The 19,508-nt window shown below is 48.0% G+C and overlaps 6 protein-coding genes across 6 annotated transcripts; 2 read left to right on the top strand and 4 right to left on the bottom strand.

The window, feature by feature from the left end:
* Positions 1-238: 238 nt before the first annotated feature.
* Positions 239-2,283, bottom strand: EDB82DRAFT_580743 (uncharacterized protein; the record flags this gene model as incomplete). The annotated part of the gene is made up of 2 exons (XM_025725765.2): positions 239-1,520; positions 1,575-2,283. 2 exons carry the CDS (start codon positions 2,281-2,283, stop codon positions 334-336), a joined length of 1,896 nt encoding a protein of 631 aa, XP_025594332.2. The 3' UTR covers positions 239-333.
* A 1,151-nt stretch (positions 2,284-3,434) lies between these two features.
* On the top strand, positions 3,435-5,325 carry EDB82DRAFT_548836 (major facilitator superfamily domain-containing protein; the record flags this gene model as incomplete). The annotated part of the gene is made up of 3 exons (XM_025725764.1): positions 3,435-3,941; positions 3,998-4,337; positions 4,394-5,325. The coding sequence occupies 3 exons, from the start codon at positions 3,435-3,437 to the stop codon at positions 5,323-5,325; spliced, it is 1,779 nt and encodes a 592-aa protein (XP_025594331.1).
* A 326-nt stretch (positions 5,326-5,651) lies between these two features.
* EDB82DRAFT_548835 (transmembrane amino acid transporter protein-domain-containing protein) lies at positions 5,652-7,271 on the bottom strand (the record flags this gene model as incomplete). The annotated part of the gene is made up of 5 exons (XM_025725763.2): positions 5,652-6,068; positions 6,119-6,510; positions 6,570-6,761; positions 6,808-7,069; positions 7,125-7,271. The coding sequence occupies 5 exons, from the start codon at positions 7,269-7,271 to the stop codon at positions 5,652-5,654; spliced, it is 1,410 nt and encodes a 469-aa protein (XP_025594330.2).
* Positions 7,272-9,333: 2,062 nt separating this feature from the next.
* On the top strand, positions 9,334-13,968 carry EDB82DRAFT_542273 (ABC-2 type transporter-domain-containing protein; the record flags this gene model as incomplete). The annotated part of the gene is made up of 4 exons (XM_025725762.2): positions 9,334-11,886; positions 11,939-12,883; positions 12,938-13,171; positions 13,227-13,968. The coding sequence occupies 4 exons, from the start codon at positions 9,334-9,336 to the stop codon at positions 13,878-13,880; spliced, it is 4,386 nt and encodes a 1,461-aa protein (XP_025594329.1). The 3' UTR covers positions 13,881-13,968.
* A 1-nt stretch (position 13,969) lies between these two features.
* EDB82DRAFT_518257 (uncharacterized protein) lies at positions 13,970-16,836 on the bottom strand. The gene is made up of 8 exons (XM_065609033.1): positions 16,709-16,836; positions 16,613-16,636; positions 16,446-16,564; positions 15,938-16,395; positions 15,597-15,889; positions 15,105-15,542; positions 14,807-15,057; positions 13,970-14,752 (listed from the first exon to the last, which is right to left on the bottom strand). The coding sequence occupies exons 1-8, from the start codon at positions 16,787-16,789 to the stop codon at positions 14,254-14,256; spliced, it is 2,163 nt and encodes a 720-aa protein (XP_065463612.1). The 5' UTR covers positions 16,790-16,836; the 3' UTR covers positions 13,970-14,253.
* Positions 16,837-17,037: 201 nt separating this feature from the next.
* EDB82DRAFT_469270 (uncharacterized protein) lies at positions 17,038-19,472 on the bottom strand. The gene is made up of 4 exons (XM_025725760.2): positions 18,897-19,472; positions 18,821-18,840; positions 18,412-18,770; positions 17,038-18,363 (listed from the first exon to the last, which is right to left on the bottom strand). Exons 1-4 carry the CDS (start codon positions 19,223-19,225, stop codon positions 17,203-17,205), a joined length of 1,869 nt encoding a protein of 622 aa, XP_025594327.1. The 5' UTR covers positions 19,226-19,472; the 3' UTR covers positions 17,038-17,202.
* Between the last annotated feature and the right edge of the window lie 36 nt (positions 19,473-19,508).

Raw genomic sequence — 19,508 nt, 5'->3', positions numbered from 1 at the left:
TGGGCCCGCTGCGATGTTGATAGTCTTCGGCGACAGACGCGTGTTCTTGTTGAGAAAGGTATTTTTGATATCTCCATGGTCATCATGCAGTGATTTTGATCTGTGGAGGGTGATCAATCTTATGGGTACATTCACAGGTGAGTATCAGTTTAAAGAAGGGATGGGAAATCCGATAGAACAATGACCAGGATCGATGAGGGCATTCCTAAAGGATAACCTGGGCATCAAGATCACAGTTGAACTTTGAAGAGTGGAAATAAAGAAAAAGGAAAAATGTGCGACCATGTCAATAGCCGAAAACCCTGAATCACGACACAAAACTCTGAAACTCCATCAGTTACCCTCATCCCCATAATCCAACTCATAATCGTCTATATTGCTGGGTGTTACCTCATTTGAAGCAAAAACTGAGTCCACAAGGATCTTAGCCCTGCCGCCTCCCGTACAGGACAAAGAAAAAACGAGAGGAGCCTCCTCTACATCCGCCATAACGGTGCCAATAGCCTTTTCCCATGGCGTGCTGGATTCTGAGAAGTAAATATCCTCAGAATAGAACTCCTGTAACCCAGCACGTCCAATGACTTGACAAGATCCAGTATTAGAAGTGCCTGTGACCAAATAGTAGAACTGTACTGTATACTCTACCGTCGTATCTAGACCGGTCAAGACTTGTTCGATAGAAGAAGAGACAGTGGCTCGCTTGCGGCGAGCGTCTGTCACTCCCGACACGGTAAGTATAACGCAACCGTTATCAGTACTGCCATCTCCCTTGTAGCCATCTCCATTGCTTTGAATAGCTTCCCCTTTGATGGTCCATCCCTCAACGGAACTAGGGGAGTTGGGGTCTGATATAGCAAAGTTACCGTTACGGGTGACACTGCGAGCGACCAGAGCTGGCTCCTGAGTGGTAGTAGTTGTATCAGTAGAAGTTCTAGTAGAGTCCACTGTCCTGGATTCCATTGTTGTTACGAGAGTATCAGAAGAATTGAGATCTCCGGTTGCAGCACTTGTCTCAGTCGTACTGCTCTCAACATCTGAATGGTTTGAAAGGTCCTCCGAACTGGATAATTCGCCAGACCTGGAGGCGAGATCTTCTGTCTTCACAAAAACAGGGGTGGTTGAAGAGGAGGGCTCAAGTGGATGTTCAGAAATTGACCCTTCTCTTGATGTTGAAGAAGGGGCCAGGTCTGTGTTCGAGGCCATGTCATCGATTGATGTTGGGATATCAGAGCCTCGGAAGAGTGTTGATGTAATTGATGTCTGATTATTCCAGGGCCCTGTAGAGGCAATCGATAGTGTAGGAAATACAATACCGGCTGCATCCGATGACCTGGTGAAGCTGAGATCATCTGTATTATCCGGTTTGCTGCTTTCACTTATTGCCAGGACTTCTGTTTCAGGAGTATTCGACATGGTGATATCAGCGGAAGGATCAGTTGTAACGTATACACTGTCGGATCGGCTGAGGCCATAGGTCGTGGTTTCAAGGCCATCAATCTTTCCGTTGATGCATCGTTCGACTGCAGGCCTGTCAGTAGTGGTAGGCATAACGATAAATACAGGAAAACACTCACCTTCGTAGATATTAAGCGTAATAAAAACGCATCCAGATGGTTTGGAGTTGTATGTGATGTAAACTTGGCCATCCGAAGGGGTCTGGCAGAAAGAAGCTCTACCGCCCGGTAAAGAAGGATTTGAGAACCCAAGAACGCCCCCTTCGCTGCCAAAAGTGGTAGTGATGCTATCAGCACCAGGTGAAGTCGAGGAGTGGAGCTGTTGGAAGTCCTCCCCCGAGTAAGAAATGGGGAAATTCCCTTCAAAGAGTCGGCCCTGACCAAGGACATAGACTGTAGCGAAAGTACAGACATCGGGATTATCTTTGCCAACGAAGCTTCCAACGTCACGCTTGGTGAGTTCGCCGAAAGGTGTGACGAGGAATATAACACGCTTCCCTCTAGGTGAAAGAGCAGGTGGAGCTATAGTGTCGTCGGTGGGCGATGAGGGTTGCTCAGTGTTCCCAGTAGTGATTGAAGTACTTGCTTTTTTCATTGAAGTGAACGGTGGGAGGTTTGTAGAGTCAGAGGCTACAAAGCCTGGCTCTTCTGTTGCAAATGAACTGGGTTCCGAAGAGTTTGTGCCGATGGGTACCGGTACGAGGTAAGTCGATTCGTAGGCGATGCAGTAGGTCACGTGTTCGGGGCTCGCATCCTCGATATCTGGTACATCAGATGGAGAAGCAACCACGAATCCAAGCAACGCGAACGCTACGATGTTAAATCTCATTTTGTTGTATCCAAAAACCGTGGATTAGTGGCACATTGAATTTTAAGTCACGGCAGCGGCCTATTATTATGCCCTCTGAGTGCAAAGGGTATATAATCTAGATATGCAAAGCGTTGGTGGCGGTTACGTTAGGCTTGCAATTAAAATGACAAAATTGTTCATCCGATACCATTCACTAACCAAAAAGGTTGGAATGCGCGCCTCTGATTCAGTTCGACTTAAGGCTGAGACAATATTCCTGTCTTTCTATTGATGTTTTGCGCTCTTTGCAATCTCAGACTGCAGCCCTTGCGTCGTTTTTGCACACAACACTACTTGTCAGCCAGCCACAAATCAATTCAGGTATGGCCATGTTTGATCGGCACCTGCACAACAAAGGGAGGAGACTGTAATAATTTCCACCGCTGTGTTTTTGGATGGTTCCGGAAGCTCTCACCGCCTGGGCTCTCATAATGCCAGTACAGGAATGCATCTATTCAAGAATATCCCATAATCCTTCAATGACTGATGGTACACTATCAATTTCGGATGGCAAATAGGTAGTGATCACAAAAGTAGATCCCCAAAACTATAACAATACTATTTACCATCTGTTGACAATTGGAAAATGTTAAAAAGAAAATCCCCCAATCCTTCATTTTTCTGACTGGTCTATCAATCAGATCGGTCCTGGCTCGAGAGCCCGATTTCAGCCGCTATCAATGGCTGATGATCGATCAGATTAGATTAGATTGATCAAACATCCTGTTTCGCTTTGTCCTTTGATCATGTTGGTTGCTTTAGTCTTTACCATAGATAATCTTACTGACGTACGCAGTGGATCCAACGGTGCCGTATTACCGTGAGCTGAACCTCTTTTGGTTTGACAATCGCTTTATAATTGGAACCTGTTGGCTAAATATTCCACTCTTTATTGCCGATCCTGCCGAGTTGAATGCAAAAGACCCAGTATTGATCGGGACCAACGGACAGATATGATCTTATCTGATGCGGTTTTTTTGTGAGGCTATCCACCGACGTCGGAAATGTACTCAGTCTTATGAGCACTCGTGTTCCAGTTTTAACGCAACATGATCTGTCCTTCTTCCCTTCTCTTTCCACTATTCTCTGTCATTCATATTCTATTTTTTTACGTTCTTGTGTCTATCATAATGGGTGTTTGGAATAGGTTGCGGCCCCGTGTTAGCTCTGGAAAGAGCTCAGACGTTGACGCGACTAAGATGACAACTATCACTGACCACGAAAAGATTGGACAATCACCGGAAAATGGAGTCAATCCTGTTGTTGGAGACAGCCTACCAGATGAAGACGTCACTGAAGGTGTCAGGAACATGGAAGCTATCACACTCATATGGACCAAGAAGTCTCTCATCACACTCTTCATTTGCATCTGGTTCGTATATCTTCTGAACGCTTTTCAGAGCTCGACTGTCGGTAGCCTGGTACCCTATGTGACGAGTTCATGGGGCGCACATTCCCTTCTGAACGTCATTGATGTCGTTGCGAGCTCCATGACGGCTGCTGTGTTTATCCCTCTAGCGAAACTTCTTGACCTTTGGGGCCGTGCAGAAGGATATCTTCTCATGGTGGCCTTTGCTGAGTTAGGTCTCATATTGATGGCCACAAGCACAAATCTGTCTATTTATTGTGCTGCCAATGTAAGCAACACGGAATGCGTCATTCAATGACCCATAGACACTGACAAATTGGGTAGGTCTTCTACCAGGTCGGCTTTACAGGCCTCATCTACAGCATCGATGTCGTGACCGCCGACGCGACCAATCTAAAGAATCGAGCTCTAGCCTACGCATTTACATCCTCTCCATACATGATCTCTGCATTCGCTGGATCTTACGCTTCCCAGGAGATGCTTGTCAACATTGGCTGGCCATGGGGGTTCGGTACCTTTGCATTCCTGACACCAGTCATCTGTGCGCCTTTGTACATTCTTCTGAAAGTCAATTTGCACAAGGCCAAGAAGAACATTCTTCCTAAGAAGGCCAGTGGTAGGACGTTGAAAGAGAGTATCTGGCATTACCTCATTGAATTTGACAGTGAGTGCATCATGTCTCGGTATACTCGCTCTTTTCGCTGATATCACAACCTCTAGTCCTTGGTGTCTTCCTCTTCGCGACCGGCTTGATCATATTCCTTCTCCCATTCAACATCGCCGCGACAGCTCCCAACGGTTGGGCAACTGGTTACATCATCGCTATGATCGTCGTCGGTTTCGTCCTCCTTGTCGGCTTCGCCATCAACGAAGTTTACATCGCGCCCGTTCCTTTCCTAAAGTTCCATTTCCTTACCGACAGAACACTAGTGGGCGCGTGTTTGCTAGATCTGACATATCAGGTTTCATATTATTGCTGGAACAACTACTTCACGTCTTTCCTCCAAGTCGTCAACTATCTGTCAGTATCTGAAGCTGGTTATGTAAACAACACCTTCAACGTTGTGTCTGGCTTTCTCTTATTCCTCGTTGGATGGGGTATTAGGAGGACAGGCTACTTCAAGTGGCTACTCTGGATCGGCGTGCCACTCTATATCTTTGCCCAAGGACTGATGATTTATTTCCGCAGTCCAACAGGATACGTGGGCTATCTCGTCATGACGCAGATCTTCATTTCGGTGGGGGGTAGTGTCTTTACTATCTGTATGCAACTTGCAGTCTTGGCGGCCGTTGATCACCAACATGTCGCTGCAGCGTTGGCCATGTTGAATGTTACTGGTACAGCAGGTGGAAGTATCGGCTACACTATTTCTGGGGCTATTTGGACAAATACCTTTGAGAAAGCATTGCTCAAGTACCTGCCATCGAGTGCACTCGACAACCTCGAAGCTATCTATGGTGATCTTGATACCCAGTTGAGTTATGCCAAGGGAACACCCGAGCGTATCGGTATCCAAAAAGCGTACGGATATGCTCAGACAAGGATGTTGGCTGCCGGGACTGCAATCATGGCTTTGGCGTTCGTTTGGGTTGCGCTTATTAGGAACTTGAAGGTGTCGGAGATGAAACAGACAAAGGGAAACGTCTTCTAAAGGAGGGTTCTGAGGACATGGAATTCTTCATGACCCGTGGAAGGTTAGATAGGTAACATTTGACGAACACTTGAAAACATTAAAAGATTGGATGTTGCACCCGTATTCCACCGTTGTATCTACCAAGACAATGCCACATCTGAAAGCCGGAAAATGACTTTCGTCCTCTGGGCAGTGGTCCCAGTATATCATAGCCACTCATTACCGACAACGACAACAGCCTCATCACAACACTGTTTACCTGCGATGAACAGGATTAAATTATATAATAAATAAACACTTAAATTGCAATTAACCAAGACTCTCCAATACTCTTTAGCCCCCATCTAGGTAGAATTGGAGTTGTCGGCACACGACCATGCACCTGCGCCTCCAGTCGCCTTGTAAGCCTGGATAATATCCAAGATTGATCCATAGGTTCCAGCAACCATCAATATTGTGCCAGCAGCAATGACAAAGATGCTCCAACCACAAGCCAATACCCATGTGGGAGACAGGCTGCGCTTTTCCCAATTGTCGTAGAACCACATGAACCCCATAGCGTGGAACGACAGAAGACTGCCAAGAAGAGCTCCAATCAGGGAGACAAGGGCATAGAAGATGGGAATTGCGCTTGCGATGATGTAAGCGATGATTGTCACACAGAATGTGCAGCCCAACCAAGTTGCCCAATGGGTTGCCGAGTTGGAGGTGAGATGCTTGGTGTTTCGTAGAAAACGCACAAGCATGTACTTGGCAGGTAACTGCATAATGTCAGCTGGGGAAATGAACTGAAGGGAGTGATTGTGCTTACATGTGAAACCAGAGTAATGCTGACGATTAATCCTGGGATAGCCACACCGTAACTGGCTTTCTTGATGACCATACCAGCCGACCCAAGGGCTGGGGATGACACGTAAGAGCCACAAAAGTAGTACATGACTATACCGACCGTGACGTAGAGAGCAGTGACAATAGACTGGCAGATGGTGACAGCTTTGTTGTACTGTTCCGGTCTGCGCATCTCAGCCACAATGGCAAAGAAGCCTGGGGTGCCACCATAAGCCGAAACGTATGAGCAGATGGCTGATACTGCTTGCACAAAGGTTGGGGTCTTGAAGAGCTGGTAGTCGGAAACCCAGGTACCGTCCTGGGGGGCTGCGTCGGGTCTGTCCTGTACTCCCGTGGCGATAGTCACCATGAGAACTGAGGATGTCAGCTGATCGATGCTACACGCGGATATACAACAGAGGAATAGATCTTACCGGCAATGACAATGCTGATGACTCCAACCCATGCAAGCCAGCTCATCTTGCCCAACGTTCTGATGCTGGATAGTGCAAATCCCAAAATGGCTGCGATGCCAATGAAGATTGCAGTACATGCTCCATGTGAGGAAACCGCGTTGAGAGCGATGGACAAACTCAACATTCCAGCGCCGGAGACAAAGACCCAGTCTTAAACGGTCAGCACTTGTCATATAGTGATTACGTAGGAACTTACTGAGCCACATGATGAACCCGAAGAACTCCCCACCTGCCCGACCAAACATCATGGCACCTGCATCGTCAATAGCATAAACATGTCTATGGCGGAGTTTGAAGACACCGATGATACAATCGGACCATGTTGTGATGAGGCCGATGGCAACAAGACAAAGGACACCTGGTATCAAACCAAGAGCATCAAATGTGGCCGGAATAGAGAGAACACCAAGACCAATTTGTGTCTTCATCATCAAACCAGCAGTACCGACCAATCCGACCTTGATATATTGTTAGTCTGGCCAACTCGATGATGATTGGGGGGTTTGTACTCACACTTCGGTAGTCGGGACCCTCGCTGGAAATCTCTCCGAAGACGGCATCATGGCTGGAATCGTCTTCATGCTCGCCCTTCTTCCATTTCGAAGGCATGTTTCCGAAATGATTTCGACTTGTAGTTGATGGTTCCGCGATTTGGTCCATTGTTGTTACTGGTTGGAAGTGTCGTGAGTTCTCAAGATTGAGGCGACGGCTCATGTCATGTCATTATCCCCTTTAAAAACTCTGCCATTCGTGACGTCCAAGCTGGCAATTTTTGGCCATTGAAAATTGTTCGCTTAGTCGCGGAACCATATTATAGTGGAATTCGCAATTGATGTCGCTCCACTTGACTCACTCAAATAGCGGAGTGTTTCCGGCACCTCAACATCCGCTCGAAAAAACGACGATCCCCCATCGATTACTCCGTATTTACCTAAGATATCACATTATATACCCCGGCATGTCGCACTGAGAAGCTTTCCCATTGAGTAACATTTGTCTCGCTGGCCAGTTGAGTCCCTGGGGTTTGTCGGACGTGATCCCCACAGTCTAATATTGCTGATCACAACGTGTTTGGACTGAAACCTTATTGTTGAGTTTATTACGATCTCAAACAACAAAGTTAAATTACATCCTGGTCATCATCCAGTTGAAGGTCCAGATACTTCTTCTGCCATGCTCAGAGATCTGGTAAACATTACAACGATATAAAGCACAATTCCATGCTTTTAAAACACTAAGCTCGGACATCCTGACGATACTCACCCAACGGCCCCCAGCCGTGCTATTGTCGCATCACCATACAGAGAATGTGCGGTATCTCATCGCCGAGCGTATAGTGAAGAAAAGGAGGTGCAAGTGCGTTATTCTGCAGCCAAACGTTCTAGGACCTCCTCAATATCGTCACATCCCCTCAATGGATCACCTTGACTGTAATTTGGGTCAGGTAGCCTGTTTTTACATTTTCTTTCATCCCACTCGTCCCGCTCACGAGAATACATCGTCAACGATCTTGGGATAGCATCCAACCGGGGGCATGCAAATAAGAGATCATCGACTTCGGATGACAGTGGTTTATGCCACGGTATGATGGATAGACATCGTAGGTGTTTCGCCATTCTACAGCTCTCCAGCACAGATGGTCCAAAGCAGAGTCGTGCTAGGTCGATTAATCATAAATGGGGCGAGTGAGCCGCGATCGTGGCGGCTAGTACTACGATATTTATATGTAAACATGATCGTGACAACGAGTTAGCCTAGTAATTGGCAAGTATAGGTTAGGTGACGGGATCCAGCGTGAGACTCCTTCACAACCAGCGCCGGGCATGTTCACTATACGGGTAGATTGATGGACAATTCTAAAACTTTTTGAAAATGTTTATCTAATGATTTGAACAGGACGAGTTTTGTACTTGACAGCACAATTAATTTATTCGAAAGTCGACCTCTAATACATACGCAATTCGCCGGATCGCTACCTGACGATTTGACTTTACGCGCTAAGAAGAAGAGATGAATTGAGCACGTCATACTGTCTCCGATCCTTAGTTGGTCTATTCACTTTATGGGTTCTTAAATCAGGTTAGAACTCTTCTACTGGTCTTTGTGCACGTGATCTCCAATCGCTCTCCTAGTAAATGAACAGATTGCTTTTCATCCCAATCACTACCGAGTCTCATCCCTGGACGGATAAAATGCGCCTCACTCTCCAACGCCACAGTTCGGATAACCCCTGTCATCATCATCTCGGTGCCCGTGGGCACCGTTAAAGTTTGGCCAAGCTTCTGTACGTCATGCCGCCAACAATCACTCCAGTCTACCAGCGCCCGCTCGATCAGCGCGGTATTACTGCGCCAAGATGTGCTTTAGCTCAGGCACGTTAGAGAAGTTCATCAGTCCGGGATGCGGACAGTCCGTACAACCGTAGTGATCCACTTTCTCGGTCCCCCGATGCCGTAGTCTTTCACAGAGAATGGGACTCCCTTGTCTTGGTTAATGTTAGTACCGGCAATTGAAAGACGCGGCGCTCCGGACCTACGTAGCTTTTTATCTTATTCGCTTTTTAAATAACTGTCACCTTGCGAAAGACTGTTGGTTTAATATCTGATTGATGCTTATCGACATCATCTCTCATTCATCTCTTACCTTGAAACATATAAGACATTAACACAACCATTTCCCCATTCTTTGGAGGATCACGATTGAGAGTACAAGCAAACTCATCATGGCACACCACAAGGAACACAACCCTTCTAGTTCCTCAACGACACTTCAAGACACACAAAACACCGACAACACTTCAGATCACGACTACGATGCCGAAATCCACCAATTAGCTCGAAGAATCACCAGCCAGTCCGCGACATCTGGCCACGGTCCTTTATTCCCTCTCGGCGAAAACACCTCCCTCGATCCCGAAAGCCCTCATTTCAGTCCCAAGAAATGGGCCAAAGCATACCTCAAGACGCGCACCGCTGCCGCAGACGGAAACACTCCCCGAACAGCCGGTATCGCCTTCAAAAACCTCGACGCATTCGGCTTCGGCCAAGCCACAGACTTCCAAGATACTCTAGTCAACATCTTTCTCAATGCCACCAGCGTTGTGAGAAAGATTGGCGGGTACAAGGGTCAGCGTATCGACATCCTTCGAAACCTCGATGGTCTTGTTGAAGCAGGTGAGATGCTTTGTGTTCTGGGTCCTCCTGGATCTGGATGCTCTACCCTACTTCGCAGTATCTCGGGCGAAACACACGGCTTCCACCTCGGCGATGACACAGTTCTTAACTATCAGGGCATCCGACCGGAGCAGATGAAGAAGGCTTACAGAGGCGAAGCCATCTACACTGCCGAAGTCGATCACCACTTTCCTCATCTAACCGTTGGCGACACACTCTACTTCGCTGCCCGTTGTCGCTGTCCACCAAAGGACAAGCTTCCCCATGGCGTCACTGCACGAGAGTATGCCGAGCATTTGCGCGATGTCATCATGGCCATGTTCGGTATATCGCATACCAAGAACACAAGGGTTGGCAATGACTTTGTACGCGGTGTCAGTGGTGGCGAACGCAAGAGAGTCACTATCGCAGAGGCAGCTCTTGGTTACTCACCTTTGCAGTGCTGGGACAACAGCACACGAGGTCTTGACAGCGCCAATGCCGTCGAGTTCTGTCGTGTCCTTCGTACACAGGCTGACGTTCTCGGTATTTCGTCCTGCGTTGCTATCTACCAAGCTCCTCAAAGCGCTTATGATCTTTTCGATAAGGTCGTCGTTCTGTACGAGGGTCGCCAGATCTTTTTCGGAAGAACAGGTGACGCGCAGGCCTACTTCGAGGACTTGGGCTTTGTATGTCCCGAGCAACAGACCACAGCCGACTTTTTGACATCAATGACCAACCCTGTTGAGAGAATCGTTCGTCCTGGGGCCAATCCTCCTCGTACTTCCGACGAGTTTGCTCTCGCGTGGAAGAACAGTCAAGCTCGATCCAGACTCGTCGACGAGATCGACTATTACGTGGAACAACACCCATTCGACGGACCCGATCTCCAACGATTCTCCGAATCACGACGACTCGACCAAGCCCGTGTCCAACGCGAGAAGTCACCTTTCAACCTTTCCTTCTGGCAACAGTACACAATCAACCTCTGGAGAAGTGTCAAGATGCTCGTCGGCGACCCAAGCATCACCCTCACCATGCTCGTCACCAACGTCTTCCAGGCCCTGATAGTTTCCAGTATTTTCTACAACCTGCCGCACAACACAACCAGTTTCTTCCGTCGCACAACCCTCCTGTTCTTCATTGTCCTCATGAACGCTTTCAGTAGTGTTCTCGAGATCATGACTCTCTATGAGAAGAGGAAGATTGTGGAGAAACATTCCCGCTACGCCTTCTACCATCCCAGTGCTGAGTCGCTAGCAGCTATGGTCACCGATCTTCCGTACAAGGTGACCAACGCGATTCTGATGAACACGACATTATACTTCATGTGTAATCTTCGTCGCGAGCCTGGTCCCTTCTTTTCATTTTTGCTCTTCTCGTTCGCGCTTACGATGTGCATGTCAATGATGTTTCGCTTCATTGGGTCATCGACCAAGTCCATCTCTCAAGCATTGGCGCCCGCGTGTGTCATTCTACTGGGTTTGGTCTTGTACTCTGGGTACGCCATTCCATCAGCCTACATGCATGACTGGCTTGCCTGGATCCGATGGATCAACCCTGTGTTCTATGGTCTCGAGAGTGTGTTCTTGATCGAGTTTCACGGCCAAGAGTATTCTTGTTCCAGTTTTGTTCCCAGTGGAGCTGGTTACGAGAACTTGAACTCTGGAGAACGTGTCTGCAACATCGCTGGTTCTGTACCTGGACAGTCCTTCGTCAGAGGTGAGGATTACCTACGGACCTCATTCGGTTTCGTCAACAGCCACCGATGGAGGAACTTGGGTATTCTCATCGTGTGGGCATTCTTCTACATGGCTCTCCACCTTTTGACAACCGAGTACGTGGCTTCTGAGCGCTCCAAGGGTGAAGTCTTGGTCTTTCTCCGTGAGTCCCTGCACAAGGTCTCTGGCAAACGTGCCAGCGATGAAGAGTCCGGTTCCAGCCTGCCCGTCGGCAAACAAGAGGCTCCTGGTAACTCGAGCGAGAAGGTCGAGGTTGAGAGACAAACATCTGTCTTCCATTGGAATGATGTCTGCTACGATATCAAGATCAAGGCCGAAGAACGCAGGATTTTGGATCACGTTGATGGTTGGGTCAAACCTGGTACATTGACAGCTCTCATGGTAAGCTTCTTGATCCGTTTGTTTTGCAACGAAGTATCTGACTGGTTTCTAGGGTGTTTCGGGTGCTGGCAAAACCACCCTTCTCGATGTTCTCGCCAGCCGTGTCACTATGGGGGTCGTTTCTGGTGAAATGCTTGTCAACGGTCACCAACGCGATTCTTCCTTCCAGAGGAAGACTGGATACGTCACCCAACAGGATCTGCACCAGGCCAGCTCAACGGTACGAGAAGCTCTTCGATTCAGCGCCATCCTTCGACAACCGGCCAAGTACAGCAAGCAGGAACGTATTGACTACGTTGATACTGTCATTTCGCTACTGGGAATGGATGCTTATGCTGATGCCATCATTGGTGTTCCTGGTGAAGGACTCAACGTTGAACAACGTAAGAGACTCACCATCGGTGTGGAACTTGTCGCCCGACCACAACTTCTTCTATTTCTCGACGAACCTACCTCCGGCCTTGATAGCCAGACTTCGTGGTCTATCTGTGATCTCATGGAGACATTGACCAAGAGCGGTCAGGCCATCTTGTGTACCATCCACCAACCCTCAGCCATGCTCTTTCAACGGTTCGACAGACTTCTTTTGCTTGCCAAGGGAGGTAAGACTGTCTATTTTGGCGAAGTTGGACACAATTCGCAGGTCTTGATGGACTACTTCACTCGTAACGGAGGACCGGCTTTGCCTCCCAAGGCCAACCCTGCTGAGCACATGCTTCACGTCATTGGAGCTGCTCCAGGTGCACACAGCGACATCGATTGGCCTGCTATCTGGAGGAAGTCACCCGAGTATGAGTCTGTGCAGAGGGAGCTTCAATCGCTCAAGTCTGAGAGTCTATCCGGTCAAGCACAAGCTTCGGCTGGTGATGTTTCTGAATACAAGGAGTTTGCGTCTTCATACCCAACTCAATTGTGGGAAGTGACCAAACGACTGTTCCAAGGGTATTGGAGAAACCCTCAGTACATGTACTCCAAGGTTCTTCTGTCTGTCGGCGCTGTAAGTCACTGTCTTTACTTATCATGTTTCAACTCATGCTAACATTTCTTCCAGGCCCTTTTCATCGGACTCTCGGTGATGGACAGCAGCAACACGATTCGTGGACTTCAGAATCAGATGTTTGGTGCCTTTCTGTTCTTGACCATCTTCTCTCAGGTATCTGAACAGATGATGCCTGTCTTTGTGGAGCAGAGGACTTTGTTTGAGGCTCGCGAGCGCCCTTCAAAGACGTACTCGTGGCAGTCTTTCATGTTTGCCAACATTACTGTTGAGGTTGCCTGGAACTCGGTAAGCGATTCTCCATCTTTAACATTGTCGAAACTCTTTACTGACACTTCTTCAGTTCATCGGTGTCTTCTCCTTCATCGTCTGGTACTATCCCATCGGCCTCTACCGCAACGCCGAGTGGACGAACCAGGTTGACTCACGTGGTATTACCATCTTCCTCCACGTTTGGATGTTCTTCCTCCTCGCTTCGACATTCACGCACATGATCATCGCCGGTCTTCCCGATTCCGACACCGCAGCGGGTATCCTGAACCTGATCTTCATCATGATGTTCTCCTTCTGCGGTGTCCTCGCAGGTCCCGACATCCTCCCTCGTTTCTGGATCTTCATGTACCGAGTCAACCCTTTCACTTATGTCGTTGAGGGTTTCCTCGGCACGACGCTTGCGAACGCGCCCGTTACATGTGCTGCGAATGAGATTCTGGACTTTAAGCCCACGAACGGATCGACTTGCAACGAGTTCCTCTCTTCCTACATTTCTGAGCATGGTGGGTATCTTGAAAGTGGAAGTGGGAGCAGCACTACCGAGTGTCACTACTGTCCCATGGCCAATACGAATTCGTTCCTCAAGTTGATCAACATCAACTTTGACAACCGCTGGAGGGACTTTGGGTTACTTTGGGTTTATGTCTTGTTCAATTGTGCTGCTGCTGTTGCTATTTACTGGTTAGTTCGGGTTCCCAAGAAGAGCAAGAGCAAGAAGGCGTAGATGGTTGTTTCTCATAGACGGACGGGATTACATATCATGTTTCATTAGTTGTTCTTTATCTTTGTATCCTATATTTATCTTGCCGTTTATTCTGCATTAGACATGGATATATACACCATAATACATTTGAAGAGTCAATCAAGGACCTTCCAAACATCCATCTACTTGTACTTCAAATCACTAAACAAACGGTCATCTATCTCTCAGTAAGCCATTCCATCCCCCGTATGGAATAATGACGATTTGAACAACATTTTTCCTTCTAGCGCAACAGTAAAGAGCTCATGTCTGATGTTATTCGCGTTTCTCCATGCTAAACGCCCTTACCGCACAACACTAGCAATAAACCCCAGTAACAATCTCTTGATCGAAACTACAGGTTTTGCTCCATATTATTGTCCAACATCATAAAGATCTCCTGGTTCTGTTCAAACCAATTCCCCAGCTCCATACTATGTGTAAAACCCCCATACTCTACCGCATTCCCATCCTGACCCATTACCTGATTCCCAAAGCCTGCACCACCACCATGCTGCGCTCCATCCTGGAAGCTCTGCATACTTGTCGGCATGTTCATGTGCCCTGGGAGAGGAACACCCGCCTCAACGAAAAGCATCTCAAAAGGCGTGTCGGGTATTCTACCTGATGCATGAACCGATGTGTTGTTTGCTCTGGAACCTACATACTTGCAAGCTACATCGTGCATAAGTTTGAACAAGCGTAGCTGCTTCCTGTAAACGTCGGGAAGGTCTGTAGTGATGTGTGCTGTTTCAACTACAGCTGCCAGGTTCTCCAGGTGCGCTGGATCACATGTCTCGATGGCGCGACAGAAGAGTACCACAAATGGTATAAGAGGTACTGCCATGAACGCCCTGTGTTTCTGTCAGTCTCTGACCTTGCTCATGTGCAGATTTGTCTTCTCTTACCAGTGCACGTAATGCTCAAGCAAACCGGATTCGGCGTCCCGTAGGATAGACAAGCATATCCTGTGTTCATCAAGTGCCTCCTTGGCTACTTCGAGACACTCATCACAGAAGGCGGAAGGGGTGGTGGGCTTGGGCTTGATGGCTCGGTAAACAAGACAGAGCATCGACAGATATGCGATCTTGTCAGCTCGTTGGAAGAGGTTAGTCAGTGTCTCCCCAACACTGATTCGTGACGTCTCGATGAACCGGTCCTTCACTCGTCAGTCTTTGAGTATCATTCTGCATCACGTTTACATACCTCTGCTGCATTTCTACCATGGTAGAGTCTCTTCAGATCCGCCGCAAGGTTTCTCGATCGAGACTCTCTCTCATCATCCGGTTGCATTAAAGCTCTAGGGCTATACAAATCGTCGTAGACTCTTGCTTGTAGATCGCAGAAGTTCGTCCATTTCGACAACATCGGCGGTAGGTCATCGTTTCCAGTATATTCCAATGCTTCAAAGTTCAATGTGATTTCGCCAACGCGTATAAGAGATGGTCGGCTGAGGCGCATCGAGAGCATCTTGTCCAGCATGTGTATCCAGCATACTATTTTACCTCTGCGCTGCTTCTCTTCTCGTGTCTCTGGCTTGGAGAGGGTTTCGCGAATGAGACCGAGTCGTTGACACATTTGTGCTGAGGCTGCGAGACAGTTCCATGATAACGATATGCGACATCTGTCAAGGTAGTACGTGGCCTTGGGAGATGTCAGCGGTTAAAGCTTGGTGAAATAGTACAAATCTTTACTTACAGCCATGTACAGAGCCAGAACATAATCGGCTGTGCATGGTAAATTGAACGGGAGACTGGCCAGTATCGTTTCCAAATTCTGTCGACAGAGAAGTCCCTGGGTCTTGAACTCGGTCTTCAGAGCTGAGTCTTGTTCAATCTTGTCGCATTCCAGTAAGAGACGTTGTAGACCTGCGTGGGTGATGATAAGATCGGCGAGTGTTGGTTTGCCAAAGTAGACTGTCATGAAGTACTCAACAAACTGTCCAATACTCTCAAATTCGAGACACCAAAAGCATCTCAGTCTTGGAGACTCTAGACCCTGTGTCAGTATGTCTCCATATCATTCTAATGGTGGCTCACCTCTAAGCTTCTGTATAGCCATCATAGCTAAATGAATCGGGGGAAGTTGATAACCTCCTTGTCCTGTAGGATAAAGAGTTTGCTGGGTATTGACAAGTTGAGGATCTGCATTCCCAGCATTCCCTTTGCTCAAGATCTTTCGCAACTCATCTAGGTTCTTCTCTAGTTCATGTACTTGGCCCGGTCCTTTGCTGCTGTCCACTAATTGCTGTAGAAAGTTGGTTGCGAATGTCGCTTGGGTAGTGAGTGTGACATCGTCCTCCAACTCTGAAGAAGCATCATCGTTGCTTCTTAGTGGTTCTGATGGGGAGTTTGTGTACGATTGAGGAGTCACATGTGAAGCCAAGGCAGTGTGGATGGCTGATGAGCCTCCATGGAGATGAGCAGGTGAGGTGATGTTGTTCACAGCGAGGCTGATTTGATCCAGCTTTTGCGAGATGTCGTTCAACTTGGCTTCACTAAAGTCCAGCTTAGTAATTCAGCACTTTGTATTATGGTTTCAACTTACTAGCCATCAGACACCAAAGCACGGTGTCGCTTGGCTCTTGTCTTGAAGCCAATTGGGTATGAACAGGGTATTTGCTTCCTTTGGCATGGACCACAGGGATCCTCACGATCGCATTTGATCTAGATTGGTCAATACATACTTGCATAGCATGTCCCACCATAGCTAACCTTTCGTTGTCTGCATTGGTCACACTGGCCAGGAGCTGTTAGTTGCTGTGGCACCGCCGTCCGATTCGGGAATATGACGGGAATGATATGACTCACGGACAGCTTTTGTTCCGGGATCCGTCGCGTGGAGGAGACGCTGTTTTCCTCTCCGTCGCTATCCATGTTGTCCATGTTCATGACCGGATGGACAAGTACGTAGAAGCTAGTAACAATCTTTCAGCTCATCAATGTCTGTACTCCGTATGTAATTTTAGACTAGATAATGATGACTTGAAAGGGCATTTGCAGGGGTTCCCGCCGCGCACTCCACGCACTCCGCGGACCCCGTCTCGTTTTGGCTAGAGCGCGGCATTCCGGACACTCCGAGAGACCGCCCGCCACGTTCTAACGAATACTACACGAAATTGCAACACAAATCCTTCCATGCGTAATGTGCTTTTCATTCAATGCGAAAGCGAGCCCATGGTGAGTTGACTACACATTGTCGCGCCATCAGTCTCAATACAACAACTCATCACGAATTTGATGTGACAAAATGCGTCAAATGAATGCCAAAGATCATCAATTCTAGTATGTACTATCTACTAGATTCATATGTCCTCTTTCTTAATCTTGTTCATAATCTTGGTATCATTAAGATACCAAGTCAACGACTCCAAATCCTCCGTCACGTACTTCTCTGCCAACGTCCACCCATTCCCAAACCAACCAAACTCATCATCATCGCAATAGTTGTACTCAAAATCCTCCCAACGAGGATTACTCATTGTCCGAACACAGTGCAAACTACTTCCAGGCCACAAAGCTGTTATGCGACCTCTCTTCTGCTCCTCACGAGACGCGCCCTGCTCGTACGTCTTGTACCAGGAATTGCACTCTTCTGCAAACACGGTTTGTTTGAAGAACTCGTCGCAGTAGTTGGTGAAGGCCTGGACCATGCTTCGCTTGGGCTCGATGCGAGAGATGTTGTCGTAGGCCATTCGTGCGAGGATCTTGCTGATGTAGAGGTTCGTCTTCTCGATGACGAGGAGAAGACTGCCGGCTCCGGGCATAGAATTGGGGCCCATGGATTGGAAGAAGTTGGGAAATCCATCTGTGCAGACACTCAGGTATGTCTCTGGGCGCTTTTGAAAGCGTTCTCGTAGATTCACACCGTCGACTCCGTAAATGGGGAAACTTCTGTTGGCAGGTGAGGTCTGGAAGCCAGTTGCGCAAACGATAGCGTCAACAGGGTGATATTCTCCATCAGTAGTGAAAACACCAGTCTCATCAATCTTGGAGATACCGCAGGTGATGGTGTTGACCTTGGGAGATGACAAAGCCTCCAAGTATCCTGGTCCAGGCGACATACGCTTGCAATAAGGTGAAAACTCGGGCAACAAATGATCGTAGATTTCCGGCTTGCCCTTCAGTCTCTGCATCATCGACTCTTGGGCAATTTCTCGAAGGTTGGTCTGTTCCTTGGATCCACGGAAGAGAACTCCAAAGTTTTTGTTGATATTGTACTCGATGGCCCGTCTGTATTCCAGGTATGCTTCGCGGTCTGTCTCCCACTTCTTCATCTCGTCGGCCGTGTAGTTGAAGTTGCCGCCTGCTTGTTGGATTCTCTGTCGTGTTTCTGGATCACCGAAAAGGCCGACGATCCAAGAGCGGCCTCGGACGTAGTGGTCCATGTACTTGACATCGGGCAATAACGCAGGCACGATTTGAAGACCGCTGCTGCCAGATCCAATGACGGCGACAGACTTGTTCTGTTTACCGCGTTAGCAGAGACAATATGAACATCAAATATCGCTTACCTTCAAGTCAACCTGAGGATCCCAGTTGGCACTATGCAGAAGATGGCCTTTGAAGTTCTCAATACCACTGATATCGGGCCACTTCCACTCATTGAGGACACCTTCTCCAGTCACAAGAACGTCGGCAGAGTCTTGGTAATCTTCGCCTGTGGCCAAGTTCTTTAGCTGCACGTACCACTTGCTGGTCGTTTCATTCCATCGCGCACCAATGCACTTCTGTTGAAAGCGCATGTGCTTTCCGACATCGTATTTGCTGGCAATATCCTTCCAATATTGAAGGATCTCGGGCGCCGATGCGAAAAAGGAACTCCATCGTGGTGAGGACTCGTAGGTCAACTGGTAAGCGTGTGCTGGGACATCTGGATCCGTGTTAGGGAAAGAGGCGTTGACGATGGAGATAGTCACTCACCACATGCGCAGCCTGGATATCTAAAGACGTCGCGTCATGTCAGCGTTTTTCGCAATGTGGCTTCTGAATAACTTACCTGTTCTCAAACCACGTTCCACCAAGGTCAGGGTTTTTCTCGTAGATGACCAGGTCTACATCAGGCACTTGCTTACGGAACTCGACGGCACCACAGATACCCGAGATACCACCGCCAATGTAGATGACCTTGAGAGGCCTGGCTTGGTCCATACATCGCTGTGATGAAGATGGCTTGGTCTTTTCCTGTGGCATGGTTTGCATAGGCGAATGTATCTCGGTGGTACTAACGCTTGGGATTTTTGAAGAGTAAGATGAATTGGAAGCAGTAATGTTATTTGAGAGAAATTTTGGCATGTTGCCGATAGAGATGCCACCAGAGTGAGGCATGGTGAACAAGAACAGAGTCTATCTGAGCGCAAGTGCAATGTGATGCTGGTATGCAGTGAATGAATGGATTAACGATGAAATACAGCAAACGCTTATATAGATGTCTAAGTTATATGATAGTACTACTGTACGTCAAGCACTTTCTCGTCCTAATTGGGTACATGTTATCACGCGAGTAAGTCTTTATCATTGAGACCATTCCGGACCGACGTTCTCTCCACATTGATACCACGCCTCATGATACACGTCGACTTGATATTCTGTACCCCGCGTTTATAGTGGT

The sequence above is a fragment of the Fusarium venenatum genome (genome assembly GCF_020744135.1).
Source record: "Fusarium venenatum strain MPI-CAGE-CH-0201 chromosome Unknown EDB82scaffold_4, whole genome shotgun sequence".
Taxonomy (NCBI): domain Eukaryota; kingdom Fungi; phylum Ascomycota; class Sordariomycetes; order Hypocreales; family Nectriaceae; genus Fusarium; species Fusarium venenatum.
Note: the sequence above shows the minus strand (reverse complement) of the source record. Positions and strands in the feature narration are given on the sequence as shown.

What these genes read in the sequence shown, in the direction of transcription:
- EDB82DRAFT_518257 (XM_065609033.1), bottom strand. Translation starts at nt 16,789, where the DNA reads ATGAACATGGACAACATGGATAGCGACGGAGAGGAAAACAGCGTCTCC. An exon ending in ACCAATGCAGACAACGAAAG is followed by an intron (nt 16,565 to 16,612) that starts GTTAGCTATGGT and finishes TGACCAATCTAG; the next exon opens with ATCAAATGCGATCGTGAGGA. An exon ending in ATGGTAGAAATGCAGCAGAG is followed by an intron (nt 15,058 to 15,104) that starts GTATGTAAACGT and finishes TGACGAGTGAAG; the next exon opens with GACCGGTTCATCGAGACGTC.
- EDB82DRAFT_469270 (XM_025725760.2), bottom strand. Translation starts at nt 19,225, where the DNA reads ATGCCTCACTCTGGTGGCATCTCTATCGGCAACATGCCAAAATTTCTC. An exon ending in GGAACGTGGTTTGAGAACAG is followed by an intron (nt 18,841 to 18,896) that starts GTAAGTTATTCA and finishes CGACGTCTTTAG; the next exon opens with ATATCCAGGCTGCGCATGTG. An exon ending in ATATCCAGGCTGCGCATGTG is followed by an intron (nt 18,771 to 18,820) that starts GTGAGTGACTAT and finishes ACACGGATCCAG; the next exon opens with ATGTCCCAGCACACGCTTAC.